At 37.6% G+C, this 15,304-nt stretch overlaps 1 protein-coding gene across 13 annotated transcripts in view; it reads right to left on the bottom strand.

The window, feature by feature from the left end:
* Positions 1–13,178, bottom strand: part of LOC127961804 (FH1/FH2 domain-containing protein 1) — a 50,553-nt gene extending 37,375 nt beyond the window's left edge. For 8 of the 13 annotated variants that reach the window (XM_052561065.1, XM_052561068.1, XM_052561066.1 and 5 more), the window contains exons 1-3: positions 12,680–13,178; positions 10,995–11,101; positions 7,424–7,488 (exon numbers count right to left, since the gene is read on the bottom strand). In XM_052561065.1, the coding sequence (XP_052417025.1) occupies positions 7,424–7,488; positions 10,995–11,101; positions 12,680–12,844 (337 nt within the window). In that variant the 5' untranslated portion in view covers positions 12,845–13,178. The remainder of the gene's footprint in view (positions 1–7,423; positions 7,489–10,994; positions 11,102–12,679) is intronic. The other 5 variants (XM_052561071.1, XM_052561074.1, XM_052561075.1 and 2 more) reach the window with 1 other exon arrangement.
* Positions 13,179–15,304: the final 2,126 nt, after the last annotated feature.

Genomic DNA, 15,304 nt, shown 5'->3' with positions numbered 1-15,304 from the left:
AATAAATGAAAAATTATTCTAAATGTGTGTGTGGGGGGGGGGGGGGGCAATAAATGGACTAACTGATGTTTTAACCATTTGGGCACATGCTTCCCCACACAATTTAAAAACCCAAACAAACAATTAAACCCTTTTGATGTGTTAACCTGCACGTCATGTGAACATTAACCAAAACCAGAGAACTGTGAAAATCCCAAAATATGTTCTTAAATTATACATTTAAATCTCCGGATGTACTTCAAATTTATATTTTAGGTCAGAAGGGTTTGACTGAAAAAAAACAAAAAAAAACAAATTAAACTTCCTGATGAAGACAGTTCAATGCTCAGCATTGTTATTAACACTATTATTAGTGCTACATGTGTGGTCTGTGTAGTTGGAAAATGCATGTAAACTTTGATAGACATAGATGCAGCATTTCCTGGGGTAATGACATCCACAGCCAAAGCCCGATTCAGACTTGACCTCAGCACATATTTTTTGCAATAGAGTATGACACCAGCAGCTGAGTATTATGGGAGATTATCTTTAGGTAAATTAGTCCAAATGAGTCACCAAGGGTATGAGTCCCCCCCCCAGAGAGATGTGAAACGCTTCTGTGGTGAACATGACGCTTTAGATAGACTCTGTCAGGTGGACGAGGAACACAAGGCATGAAAAGATGTGGCAGAGAGAGATCAGGCTGTAATGCTCATAAATGACTTGGGCACAGAGGGAAAGAAGAAAGAGAACGAAAAAATGTTTCAGGGTTTTGCAAACTTGGGTAACCCACAGTGCATGTATTGGCACATCGGCCCTTGATTAGCTTGAAGGGGGAATAAAATAAAAAAACTGAATGTGGAACAGGAGTACTTACTGGCATATATCATTGTGCCACTACACAAACCCTCTTTATAAATAGACTCCAATATGTCTGGGTCCTCGTCCCTATGGACCAAACATTGGCAGCCATGCTCAGAAAACCATATTAGAGCAATGGATAGTGGAAAATTCAAAGAGTCTAAGAAGAATTCTCAATTCAATTCAAACAAAAAAATATCCAATTGTGACTATACATACATTAGCATTGAATAAATAAATTTGAGCTGCAACAGTGAAGTTCAATAGAATGGTATTTGATTAGATGTCAGTAGTACTGGGAAAGGATATTATAGCCCCAGATTACAACCTCGTCTTTCAGAGCATTTCATCACACTATGGACAGAGAGCCAACAAGTCTGAACACGAGTAGCTGACATAAAGGAATCAGAGACAGGCTTGCAAACGGTTTAAACAGTTTGCCTTTAATATCATGGTTCCCACACCTTTTGACATTCATTTCCCTAGAACAATAATTGTTCACCCAAACACTGAAAATCATTTATCCACCCCCATGCAGTTCCAAACCTGTATAACCTATTTTCTACTGCTGAAAATAAAAGAGGTTATAACTTTTTTTTTTCATACGGGTCAAAACACGATTTGTGTAGCCAATGATTTTTCATTGTAAGGGTTAAAAAAAAAAAAAAAAAGGCAAGTCATAGACCATTTTTGAGGTTCACTATCCCATAAGGACAATAAACATGTAGATTCATATATTTAAAGGTGTATTTAAAGATTCCCAAGGTTTGCCATTACTGTGGGAACCCTGCAGTATGGAGAGACAGGGATTTGAAGCAGATCAGTCAACAAAAGCTTAGTTAAATCCAGAAGTCACTTTGCTGCTTCTGTAAAAGGGAGAGGGCTAAATATTTAAGCTCTAGATGAAAGAAGATATTATAGAGGGATTTAAGAAGGTTAACCATCTTCAGGGTGGCATTAAATATAAAAATAAACTCAGCTGTCCTGTTTTGGCACTATGTTGTACACTTCAAGGTTTGAAATGCCACTTACATAAAGTGTTTGTGGTTCACATTCACTCGTCTATGTGAGGGAGAGGGGTCTGTAGAGGTGTTGATGCTATTGACAGGTGTATGGGTGGCTTTGGTCAAGTCTGAACAGTATGTGCTGCTCTCCATCCTCACATAAACGAGAGGAAACAGAAGCCCGAGGCCTTAGGGATGACCTATCTGCAGCATGGCATTTCCTGTTGGCCAATTCAACTGACACGGTTTCAATTGAAAGTTCAGCACGTGGAAATTGACAGCTAATTGTTGCTTTTAATTTGCATAGACATCCAAATCCATTCAATTACCAATGTTGTGTTGATTCAATACTACACATACATGTATATCTCATTCTGATCTCTGTAGTGTTGTGATACGTCATTCACGTAGCAGCAGTGGTGAGAGAACGTGCTTGAGAAACCGTATAGAGAGGAAATGAAATCAATCTACATGTAAAAAAAAAAACTGGTACCAATTTGTCACGCTTTAATAAAAGTATAGCACATCTACTAATAATACTTTAGAAATAAACTGATTTTTGCCAATGCAGATATATTAGAAACGATGCATTGCAATACAACCTGCATCCGATGCATGCTTTTTTTAAATTACTATTTCAATGCAGATGCACTGATGTTTATTCATTTTCATTCATTTACATAAACACCCAGGGTTTCCAGAAAATCCAGATTTTTTTTTTAAAGAAAATAGAAGATACAATAAATATAAAGTATTGTGGGAAAATATTCATCAGTTCAAAAAACTTAACCCATTCCATTCCAAGTTACAAGACAAAACTGGATGTGCAGGACACAATAATACGATATTGCATAATTTATCTAGTTGCAGCAAGAATGAATGTTGCATGAACCTGCAAGCTGAGGACTCGAGGAAAGACAAATCCCTTGACTGGATATGATGAATTACATTGTTTTGTGTACACTGTGAACCTGTGCAAACTGCCATTTTAATCCATTTATTCAGTAGAAACGTAAAAACATTAGCAAATGTTTTAAAACTGACATTAAAACTTTTGCCATTTAAATTCCTCTTTAAATTAAATTAATGCATTTAGCAGACGCTTTTATCCAAAGCGACTTACAGTGCATTCAGGCTTTTTACCGATCATGTGTTCCTGGGGAAATCGAACCCCCAACCTTGCGCTAGCTTGTTTGCTAACGCAACGCTCTACCAGTTGAGCTACAGGAACACTTCTTTAGAAGGAAGATAGAGGCCGACAGTCCAAAACTGATAGAGGCTGTGATTATCAAAGGAAAGGTTTTTCAATGAACTGATTTTTTTAACTTTAAAGTTTACAGAAGCACTCATTTGAACAATGTGTACATTAGATATTGATAAAAAAGCAGGAAAAGCAAGCTATGACGTCACTGGAGGAGGAGCACGTCGTAAACCCTATAGACCTATTCATATGCACAGTTATGATAAAAAAAATTAAAGTATTATTTTGAAGACAAAGACATGACATGACTAGACATGGATATTAGCTAAATGACAAGCCTTTTCCAGTTCCAACAGAAAATAAATAAACAGCCATGACTTATATCAATGGCTTTATTAAAATGCTGGATCTCAGTAAAATCAGACACTTTTTACTTGAATCTGATTGGCTGGGCCAGCTGGCACTGACAGCATCAATAGAGTGGCACATGTTCAAGAGCCAAAGTCATGTGACCATGCAATCACAGTAAGCACTGGAAAGGAGCCTGGCCACTTGTAACAAATGAGTGAAAGCGTGAGCATACTAGTATGCCTTAATTAATAAAGTAAAAGTATGCCAGACACTACAAGACCTCTGTGGGGGTTGATTGCATATTCTTCAATTCAAACTGATCCAACCAAAGATCCAGTGCACCATCTGTGTGGTGCATCACAGTGACCCAGAAACCCCAGCGCTGGACCAGTCTGTCCTGTCTTGAGGTATGTTGTTATCTTTGCCTCACTCAAATACACACACACACACACACACAAAAACTTCCATTCAAACATTTCACTTCAATAGAAAAATACATCAGCATAATATAATCCAAGACAAGACATGCATTCCCAGACAGTATGGAGGGGAGAGAGATGTTCATTCATAGTGCATAAACAGATGTTATCACAAGTTTTCCAAAGGCCTTGTTTCCATCTTCTCATCTGTTCACTATGTCACACAATACAAATTAAAATAACAGCTAATCACAGGGCGTGACTGGGCCCTGGCAACATTTAAAAGTCACAAATCAACAACAACAATTTAAATAAAATAAATATAAAGTAAGTGAACAATGAAATGTTTATACCACCACATGAATTTGTGTATACCTGAAACTTGCAGTGCAGATGGAAATGTTGATTATAAATGGAGTGTTTCTGGTTTGGTCACATTGATGGAGTGCCATTCATTCTGCACTTTCTAAATATGTGTAGAGGAAGCCCTCACAGAGGTAACTTTGTTTCTACACCCTGCACATCAGAAATTAGATTGTAATCTGGGGTTTATGCATTTAACAGGACTGGAAAGAAGTTTTGGACACATCTGGTGCCAAAATTGGACCATGGACTTATTTCTTATTGTTAGCAGAATCTAGTCAAGCTACTTTGGCTCAGTCATTAAAGAGAGTAGAGATGACATGTTTTATCATGTCTAACTTAACCAAAAACTAAATGATGGAGAGTGAAGAATATCTGGACTGTTCACAGAAACCAAACAATAAAGACAAGCTCTGAAGACAACAAGATACTGTGCAGTGCCAAGTTGTGGCATTCGGTTCCCAATGTTAGAAAAGAGCGAATTAACTTTTTCAATGAAGACTGACTGCATCAGTAAATCTAGCATGGATTTATTTACAAACAAGGCACAATTGGACACGGGATTTTCAAAAAGACTGACACTAGAAAACGATGCTGTGCTGACTATATTTGATCCAACAGTAATGTCACAACACAAGTGTGTCACTATTGCTTTGTCTGTTAAACAGATCGTTTTATACGCAACAAGTATTTATGTATTTTTAACTGCAATCACTGAAGGCTGTAGGCTATCAAAAATACACAACTATTAGCCAATCACAGCAGTGGGCATTTACTGCAGAGTTAACAATCCACAACACTGACACAGTTCTGATGAGGGCGTTAAAACAGAACAGAAAATAGCCTATTACTTTGAAATTATGTTATGTTGATAACATAAGTGGACTTCAGAGATCAGTACAATATAAAAACGAAGCGGTTCAGTCCATGACTAGAACCAATTGTACTTGAACTAAAAGGTGCACCAAGTGATTTTTGCCAAAGATGTCGATATTTTATAGAACCAAAACTAACACGCCCAAAGCCTAACAGGACTTTGCCCCTATTTTGAAATCTCCAACCCACGCATACGTAAACAACCATGGCAACGACAATCACAGAAACGATCTTTTTAATGGTTTGTTTCTTATATATATATATATATATATACAGTATTGTTCAAAATAATAGCAGTACAATGTGACTTACCAGAATAATCAAGGTTTTTCGTATTTTTTTTATTGCTACGTGGCAAACAAGTTACCAGCAGGTTCAGTAGATTCTCAGAAAAACAAATGAGACCCAGCATTCATGATATGCACGCTCTTAAGGCTGTGCAATTGGGCAATTAGTTGAATTAGTTGAAAGGGGTGTGTTCAAAAAAATAGCAGTGTGGCATTCAATCACTGAGGTCATCAATTTTGTGAAGAATTAGGTGTGAATCAGGTGACCCCTATTTAAGGATGAAGCCAACACTTGTTGAACATGCATTTGAAAGCTGAGGAAAATGGGTCGTTCAAGACATTGTTCAGAAGAACAGCGTACTTTGATTAAAAAGTTGATTAGAGAGGGGAAAACCTATAAAGAGGTGCAAAAAATGATAGGCTGTTCAGCTAAAATGATCTCCAATGCCTTAAAATGGAGAGCAAAACCAGAGAGACGTGGAAGAAAACGGAAGACAACCATCAAAATGGATAGAAGAATAACCAGAATGGCAAAGGCTCAGCCAATGATCACCTCCAGGATGATCAAAGACAGTCTGGAGTTACCTGTAAGTACTGTGACAATTAGAAGACGTCTGTGTGAAGCTAATCTATTTTCAAGAATCCCCCGCAAAGTCCCTCTGTTAAAAAAAAAGGCATGTGCAGAAGAGGTTACAATTTGCCAAAGAACACATCAACTGGCCTAAAGAGAAATGGAGGAACATTTTGTGGACTGATGAGAGTAAAATTGTTCTTTTTGGGTCCAAGGGCCACAGGCAGTTTGTGAGACGACCCCCAAACTCTGAATTCAAGCCACAGTACACAGTGAAGACAGTGAAGCATGGAGGTGCAAGCATCATGATATGGGCATGTTTCTCCTACTATGGTGTTGGGCCTATTTATCGCATACCAGGGATCATGGATCAGTTTGCATATGTTAAAATACTTGAAGAGGTCATGTTGCCCTATGCTGAAGAGGACATGCCCTTGAAATGGTTGTTTCAACAAGACAATGACCCAAAACACACTAGTAAACGGGCAAAGTCTTGGTTCCAAACCAACAAAATTAATGTTATGGAGTGGCCAGCCCAATCTCCAGACCTTAATCCAATTGAGAACTTGTGGGGTGATATCAAAAATGCTGTTTCTGAAGCAAAACCAAGAAATGTGAATGAATTGTGGAATGTTGTTAAAGAATCATGGAGTGGAATAACAGCTGAGAGGTGCCACAAGTTGGTTGACTCCATGCCACACAGATGTCAAGCAGTTTTAAAAAACTGTGGTCATACAACTAAATATTAGTTTAGTGATTCACAGGATTGCTAAATCCCAGAAAAAAAAAAATGTTTGTACAAAATAGTTTTGAGTTTGTACAGTCAAAGGTAGACACTGCTATTTTTTTGAACACACCCCTTTCAACTAATTGCCCAATTGCACAGCCTTAAGAGCGTGCATATCATGAATGCTGGGTCTTGTTTGTTTTCTGACAATCTACTGAACCTACTGGTAACTTGTTTGCCACGTAGCAATAAAAAATATACTAAAAACCTTGATTATTCTGGTTAGTCACATTGTACTGCTATTATTTTGAACAATACTGTATATATATCAATTCTCCATCATTATAAGACACGCTCCCTTAGTGCTGATTGGCTTCAAGTGCGTTTTGGGACTTGGTCCGACACTGTGGTCAACAGCGTTTTTATTCTTTATTGCTTAGTGCACCTTTAAGTGGGGGACACTTATGTTCATTCCTTTCACAGATCCATGTTACGATGAGAGGCCAGCTGAACCTGAAGTTGTCACTGAGGAATATGAAGATATCGTTGGAAAGTTCTCAACTGAGGGGGAAAAAAACTATACAGGGATAATACCATTTCAGCTTTTTTGGAGAACGTGGTCCTTTTCTGCCTTCAAGAAGAACTAAACCAACAGCCAGAATGGAAAGCCAGGAATGACATACTTGCCTCCTCAGCAATACAGATACAAATGCTTATGAAATAAGCATGCATATCAGTCATATGCTCATCATAGAGTAGTACAGTGTATACAGAACGCTCTTACCTAGGATGGAATGAACCCGTACTGAGAGCTGTGTACGAAGAATCAAGATGGGCTTTTTGCCTTTTCTGTAGAAAGAAGAAAATTTGAGAATTAAGATCTCACACATCAAAACCAGTAACATCATTCCGAAACAGTTTGTGCTTCTCATTATTCTAGGTGAATACGGTTCACTTGAATTCTATGTTAATAATGAGACCGATGGAGAAAAATAAATTTACAGAACACTGTAAATTTGTCATTATTAGAGACACACTACACTGAAGGCAGACTGGAGACAGAGTCAGAAAGAGAGAATATGGGTTGGTAGGGATTAAGGTATGGAAAGAGAGAGTAAACATGCATGGAAACTATGCATCAAGAGTGTTTGTGGCTAAAAATTGACCTATCCATGGCTTATGTTTTCTTCACGATGTTCTGTGTGGTTCATACACCCAGTCACAAAGACACAGACATTCTTACACACACCCCAATATTGTCTTTTATTTTGCAAGTGCTGCTGTTTCAAATGAAGTGTTTCCTCTTGCCAATCTCAGCGAACCTGAAGGAGCGCCAGCTGTAGCTACATTTTGCTGGCTTACAAATATGTATGGTTTAAACATTTATTTGCTTTTTCATCAGCCAAATTTTCAGTCTTCAAACATTTAATCAATATTAAAAACAGTTGAGCTGCTTAATATTTTTGTGGAAATGGCAAAACTTTTTTTTTAGGGTTCTTTGGCAAACAAAGTTAAAATATAAACCTTTAGTAACAGTATAAATGACTGTCACTTTTGATTAATTAAACCTCCTTGCTAATTTATTTAAAAGGAAAAAATAGTCTTAAAAGGAATCGTATAGTCCCCAAGTTTTTAACCTGTAATTAAACAAACAAACAAACGGACTGAACATGTATTCATTTTACATTCATTTTACACAAATACAGCACTCTACTGGGTTCTAAGGTGGTTCTCCAGAGCATGGCTGAACAAAACAGGAAAAAAACAGCCTGAGTATAAGTAGCATTACAGATCCAAAGTTATGCAATCCCTCAGTTTGAGCGGACTCAGAGTTCTAGATCTGCGGTTCAGGGTTTTAGCTCTATTCATTGAATTCTGAGACTGTCAGTCTAAGCTGTGGTCAGCACACTCAATGAAACGCTGGCTCTGCCTGTGTCAAATCACTCATGTCTTTTGGTGGGACCAACAACTGTTCCTTACTAAGCAACACTAGTAAATAATTTAGTGAAACTGATACAGTCATAATTGGGTAATGCTGAACAGGGGTCAAAGGCCTTCTACTTAAAAGTTTGGCAAGTTTTCAACTGTATAAATGAATAATAAATCAATCAGCTGAAAAATAAGTGCATTTAAATTTGTACTACAGAAGAAAGGAAAAAATAATGTCCAAAGTCATAGATCCTTATTAATTAGCCTGTTTTTATATAGAAAATGTATATTCTTAAACATTAATTTGTTATTAATCCAATTTTCTCCAAGCTGTACGGTGTACCACCCTATCATCATAAGCATCAAGGTACACCCCCAAAACTGCTGCTCGTTTTATTGCATGTTTTTTTTCTTTCTTTTTTTTGAGCATGATTGTGCCTTTACCCGAGTAAAGCTTTTTCTAAATAAAATGTCAAATACTTATTCACAGTTATGATCCAAGAAGACTGAACAAAAGTCATTGTTAGGATTGCAAAAAGGTAGAAAATTTCCAGCAAATTTCAGAAGTATTCCAGAAATGTTGGAAACTTTCCAGGATTTTTGGGAATTTTCAGAAATTAACTGGAAATGTTCCACCCCTTTGCAACCCTAGCCATTGTTGACATTAGTTTACAAAAATGACTCAAATTGGGGAATTCAATATAGTGTCAAAGACTAAACACAAACATAGAGAGAATAGAGTTACCAGTGCATTTCCTGACTACAACAGTTTCTGCAGCATTGTTTAAATTCTGTTCCATCTGACAAAAGGAACAAATGGATGGATGTGCCAGGATTAAGACCTAAAAACATACAGGACATGTTTTGATTTTTTTTTTTTTTTTTTTTTTTTGTCAGACAGACCTCCTTTGACAATGTACGGCTTAAATAATGTGCAAGTCTGAAATGAGGTTGGTTTAAAAATATACAACAAACAAATAAATAAATAAATAAAGGACACCCTTAACAACCCTGTCCCTAAACTTTACCATTGGTTGGGCATAAGCAGACAATGTGGAAATGTACAAATTATATTGTATGAATTCTTACAAATTAGCCACCAATTTACCAAAGTTTAAAACCATTATGAATGTCACAAGAGTGTGTTGGCTGAAACCTGTTCTTTTCTTCTTTTTTTTTTAACAAGCATCCCACAGAAGTTTTGAACTTCTTTATTCGGTGATCCACGTTATAGCAATCAACACAAATAGTAATTTAAGAACTTATTTATTATCTCAAAGAAGCTTTTGTATCAGATCTACAAAACCATCATACAAGTGTTCTACTGGAGGAGCATTAAAACACTTGAGTCATAATTATAGTCTGATGACACCACCATGTAATAGAAAAACAACTAAATATAGCATTACAGAGGGCAGTGCTGAAACACCCTTTGTATTTAAAAAGCTAATGCTGCAGAGTGCAGTTAAATGCATCCAAAACAATATCCCAAGAGGTCGAAACTTTACATTCTTGCACATCCCAAAATCCAGATTCAGTGTGTTGTGTTGCAAGTTTCTTATCCACTTTCTCTTTTAAACGCTCTATCATTATAAAGCCACGTTCCCAGCATCTGTGACTAATGTTGTCCACTCCTTCCCTCTGGCCTCACTAAGAATATCTGTGTGTGTGTGAGAGAGAGAGTAAGTAACATTCACCGTATGAACTATTCTCCCAAATTTGGTTCTTGAATGAATAAGAACTCAGTCTGACCCAAGAATGCAATTTATGCTGTTTTTTCTATTTGTTATAAAAATTTAAAAGAAGGGTTAGCTGGGGGCTGACATGTTCAAAAGTCCCCGACCTTAGACTAAACCAAGTCAAAGTCTTTCAATGCCAAACCAAGACTAAGATTTGACACCTGATTTACACTAATAACAATAAAGATATTTTTAATTAGTTATTTTGAAGGATTTCCCTGATTATTAATGAATTCCACCCTAACACAATGTAGACAGGGTTTTTCATGAATTCATTTAATCTTTAATACTACTTTTAATTGACAGTTTATTCATTCAAGCCAGCAAGGGAGGAACTTCGTTAAATTAAAAAATAATAATAATTGAATGAAATTTGATTTTTGTTTTCTTTTTTTAAATGCCATTCTGTTAAAAAATGCAGTTTTGTTTTCATGACCGAGAGTGCATGACAGACTCCCTTTTATCTAAACAATCTCACAATGCTCTGAGAACTTTTTTTTCCCCCTTGTAGACTGAAAGACTGAAAGTCTGAAAGTGTATTTCGTAGTTTAAGGCAAGTCAGTTGCTTAAAAGTCTTATCTTTTGAGTCTCGGATGCAAGTTTCCATCTCTGGGAAAACTTAAACTAAAAGACAGTGTAATGGAAAGAGAGAGAAGATAGGATGTCAAAATATGAAGATATTCTTACTCCACGTCATCATAGAGCTGCTCCAGATCATCTCTCTGTTCAGCAAGGGATGAATCCAGATCCAGGTAGTTTCCATTAGAAGCCAGTTGCAGTGTACACTCCTCTAACTGAGAGAGACAGAAGATCATCACTGCCTAGCACTGTTACTTGACACAGCACATAAACAGATTATGGTTTCATATTAGACTCTTCATGCTTTTTGAATGTGCAACTGAAAGACAAGTCATCTTTCCACACATTTAGACATGACTGGCATGACACAAACTACATCACAACTACAGTAAAAATCCAATCTCAGATGCATAACCCTTGAGACACACTCACATTATAGTATATGAACATACACTCATACAAAACAAAACAGCCATCATTAGCCGTCTACTAGTGCACAACAAAGAGAGGTCATTGTTGTTAAATGGTGGTGTTTGATAGAGTCCCATCTGAAATGGTGTCGTAACAATGGTTTGATTGAGGAGCTGAGCTTCTCTGTTTACAGATCCCATCCTTTCCTCAAGCATCAACTCGCTCTCCAGCTGTAGGCAATTCTTGACAACCCTCTCAAAGAGTTACATTCCCTCCCTCCATGCACTCAAGGATCACACACAATTACATGCATGCTTATTTTTAGGGGTGCTCCGATCACGATCGGCCGATCGTTATGCGCATCTCGTCAGTAAAGCCGGTTATCTAATCAGGGTTAATTCCATCAGGTGCGTGATTTCACATAGAGCAGCTGTTACTACACAGAACCGTTGTTAATAGAGAAGATGCGCAAATCCACTTCATTTTCAGCGTTTTTTGGCGCATCTTCTCAGTTAACAACGGCTCTGTGTAGTAACAGCTGCTCTATGTGAAATCAGGCACCTGATGGAATTAACCGCTGATTAGAGAACCGGCTTTACTGACGAGATGCGCATTAACGATCGGGCCGATCGTGATCGGAGCACCTCTACTTATTTTATCATATAGCTAAACAGAAGCACACTGACAGAAAAAGTACAAAAGCAGTCAATGGTACCTTTACAAAAGGTCTACCTTTGTACCTTATCCCTAAAGAGTGCACATTAGTACACATTTTAGTACTTAAAAGTGCAAATACTAAGGCTTTTATAAAGGTACGGTCCAAGTGACAGCTTTTTGTACCTTTTTTCTGTGAACAAATAAAAACACTTGGAAACACATTTCTAGTGTTTTAATGTGTGCAGCATAGACTATATGGGCCTATCAATCTTTTGTTCACAATTATTAAAAAGTTGAAGCTCCGGTATCTTCAGTTAGGCAAGTTGTTACCCAACTTCTAGACATTCACATATCCTTCAATGAGGCCATGTGCGCTTGAATTTGACCATTTACTTCCTTCAAACATTGCATTACACGGGCGATATATTAAAAGAATAAAACACACTGTGGTGTCACACAGGCACAAATATCATGTTTTCTGTAGCATTTGTGTGAACTGTTAGATAAATAAACTTATATTACAAAATAATTGACTAATTTAAAATTCCCAGGACATATCTAGCCGATTTCCCCCATTTCGAAAAAGTTAAACGTAACATTTCTACATTTTCGATAGATAGATAGATAGATAGATAGATATAACACCATAAACATGCGGACACTTATTAGCAGGTATTCGGTGAAGGTAAGCACAGTACACCTTCATCATGAAGTAAATCACTGACCTTCAAAGGTGCTTCCAGCAGCTTGTGAATCCCGGCGATCTGTTCGGTCAACAGCAAATGCTCGTTGAGCTCATACTGCAGAGGTCTGCGGGGCACGGGGAAATTTGTGCACACGAACGGGTCCGAGTCCTCCAGGTATTGCACTCGACACGTTATTGTAGCCATGGCTCATTCGTGGTCACAAAGTCTAAAAGTTAAACTCGCTTTCCACCGCAGTTTTCCGTTTTGTTGCAAAATGTCATCTAAAATAAGAAAGCCACTAGCTCGCCACGCGCCGCTGTCAACACTGAACTGAAACTGGGCTGTAGTCAAATTAAAGAGCGAAGCAGGGACGTCATCAGTGAGTCACACGCTGGGAATACAGCGACTGATATGCGCTCAGCCGCGCGCATTCGTGGTGTCACTCAAGACAAGTACAGAAGCAATAAATCATTCAATAGGACATGTTTTATAGGCTATGTTTGCTTGTCTTGATAAACCTCGCATGTTAGTGAAAGGGCTGTTTTATGAGGACGCTGTTAAATTGTGCGTTATGGCGCCATCTGCTGGTCAAGTGAAGCTTTTTAGGGCTCAAGCCCAAAGGGCGAGAGGCCTATTGTTTTCCTTAGGATTATTTTTTATTATTATTATTATTAGGGCTCAAGCCCGAAGGGGCGAAGAGCCCTATTGTTCTTCTAAGGATTATTCTTATTATTTTTTTTATTTTTTATTTAACCTTCCGGGGGTTTTTAGGGGCCTTAACATGCTCAAAAACTCTTGAAAATTGGCACACACATTGGAATCTGCGGCCATCAGGACGCCGCAGAGGCTGGGACCCGGGCGTGGCACAGGGACTCTACAGCGCCCCCTGGAACACCTTCAGATATCTTGAACCATAGCTCACACATACTTGCATGTATTTATATGAAACTCGGTACACTTATAGATCTCATTGAGCCGAACAACTTTCACACTTTATGTCATAGGCTCCGCCCAACAGGAAGTCAGCTATTCAGGGCTGTTTAAAAAAAGCATGCTCTGGAATTTGAAATACTCCTCTGAGGTTTTCAACCCGTTCGCCACGAAACTCGGTGAACATGATCTCAAGACATTGGGGACGAAAAATTGCGAGGGGATTTTTGATATCTTGAACGGTTTGCCCGTAGCGAGGCGTGGAAATTATGGCGAGAAATGAGAAACAGGAAATGTCTAATAACATCCACATACATTTCCTGAAGTTTATCAAACTTCATTGATTTGTTCGTTGTATGATACCGATCGTATATATGTGACTATTAAGAGTCAACGTTATAGCGCCACCAACTGGCAGCAGGAAGTGAGTCATTTTCAAAATGTTTTGAATTCAGCATCTTATTTTTACTCGATTTACTTAAAACTTCATCAGAATAATGACAAAACACGGCCGATGTAAATCTGTTGTTGGGATATTGATATCTGATATGGCGTTGCCATGGCAACGTGTCAAACTTGAATGTTCTGTTATGATGAGTTTGAGGCAGACACCAACCTCAGATTTACATGAAACTAAAAACACATATCAGTATTAGTGATAGCTAGACAATGGGAAAAGCTTTTAAAAGGGCGTGAAGGAGGCACTCTATAGCGCCACCTTTTGTCAAAAGTGGGGGGTTTAGTTTTAGCTACAGACACCAAACTTGGTACATAAATTGTTCTTATCAAGACGGACAACTTTCTAATTCACAGTCATCAGCTACGACCAACAGGAAGTCGGCTATTTTGATTTGAATATTTAAATTGAGCTCTGATTTAATGCATTCTCCTCAGAGGAAATGTTCACTATACTCACCAAAATTTGTCTACATGTTGAAAAAACATTGAGGAACTTAAATTGCGAACGGATTTTGGTTAGCTTGAACCGTTTTGTCGTGGTGATTTTTTGAAATGACAGTAAAAAGGGAATCATTAATTGTCTTGTATTTTTAAATTGCAGCTTCCAAACACTTAAAAAAAATTCATACAGAGATCAAATCATTCTGAGGACATATGCATAGTTTCATGACCTTACAACACTGTATGATTAAAAGAAAAAAAAAAAACTGTCAGACATCTCAACTCACTCTGTCCCTCTGTTTGAGCAATGTATGTGTGCTGACTGAGTGCATGTGTGTGTGTGAGTGTGTGTGTGTGAGTGGGGGATGGGCATGAGCTGAGTGGCAGACACAATGAGAGAGAGAGAGAGAGACTTAATCATCTCTTTAATCACCAGAAAAAAAATGTATTTTAAATTGTTATTTTTTGTTGCTGTTGCTAACATTGCTGTTTTCATTACAGCTTAAGAAATCTCTTAGGCCTTATCCTTTTCTGACAGTTTCAGGAATTAAAAACAAAATTCTAAAAATACTTATTTGTGCTGCAAATAATAATTTCAACTAATTTGATACTGACCTATTCCATCCTGGGACATGACATGTATCTACATTTTTAAAATCTCATGGATGTAACAGTAAAACTGTTCAGTTCACAGATCAAGACTAAGCTTCTTTCACAAATGCTTATAAGTCATTAAAGGATTTAATAACACTGTAAAATAATGTCTAATTTGTTAACATTAGTAAATGCATTGGTAACACTTTATAATAACTGCACTCATTAGTAAATAGTCAG

Source organism: Carassius gibelio, chromosome B7, assembly GCF_023724105.1.
Source record: "Carassius gibelio isolate Cgi1373 ecotype wild population from Czech Republic chromosome B7, carGib1.2-hapl.c, whole genome shotgun sequence".
Taxonomy (NCBI): domain Eukaryota; kingdom Metazoa; phylum Chordata; class Actinopteri; order Cypriniformes; family Cyprinidae; genus Carassius; species Carassius gibelio.
This window is presented reverse-complemented; position numbering and strand designations above follow the sequence as displayed.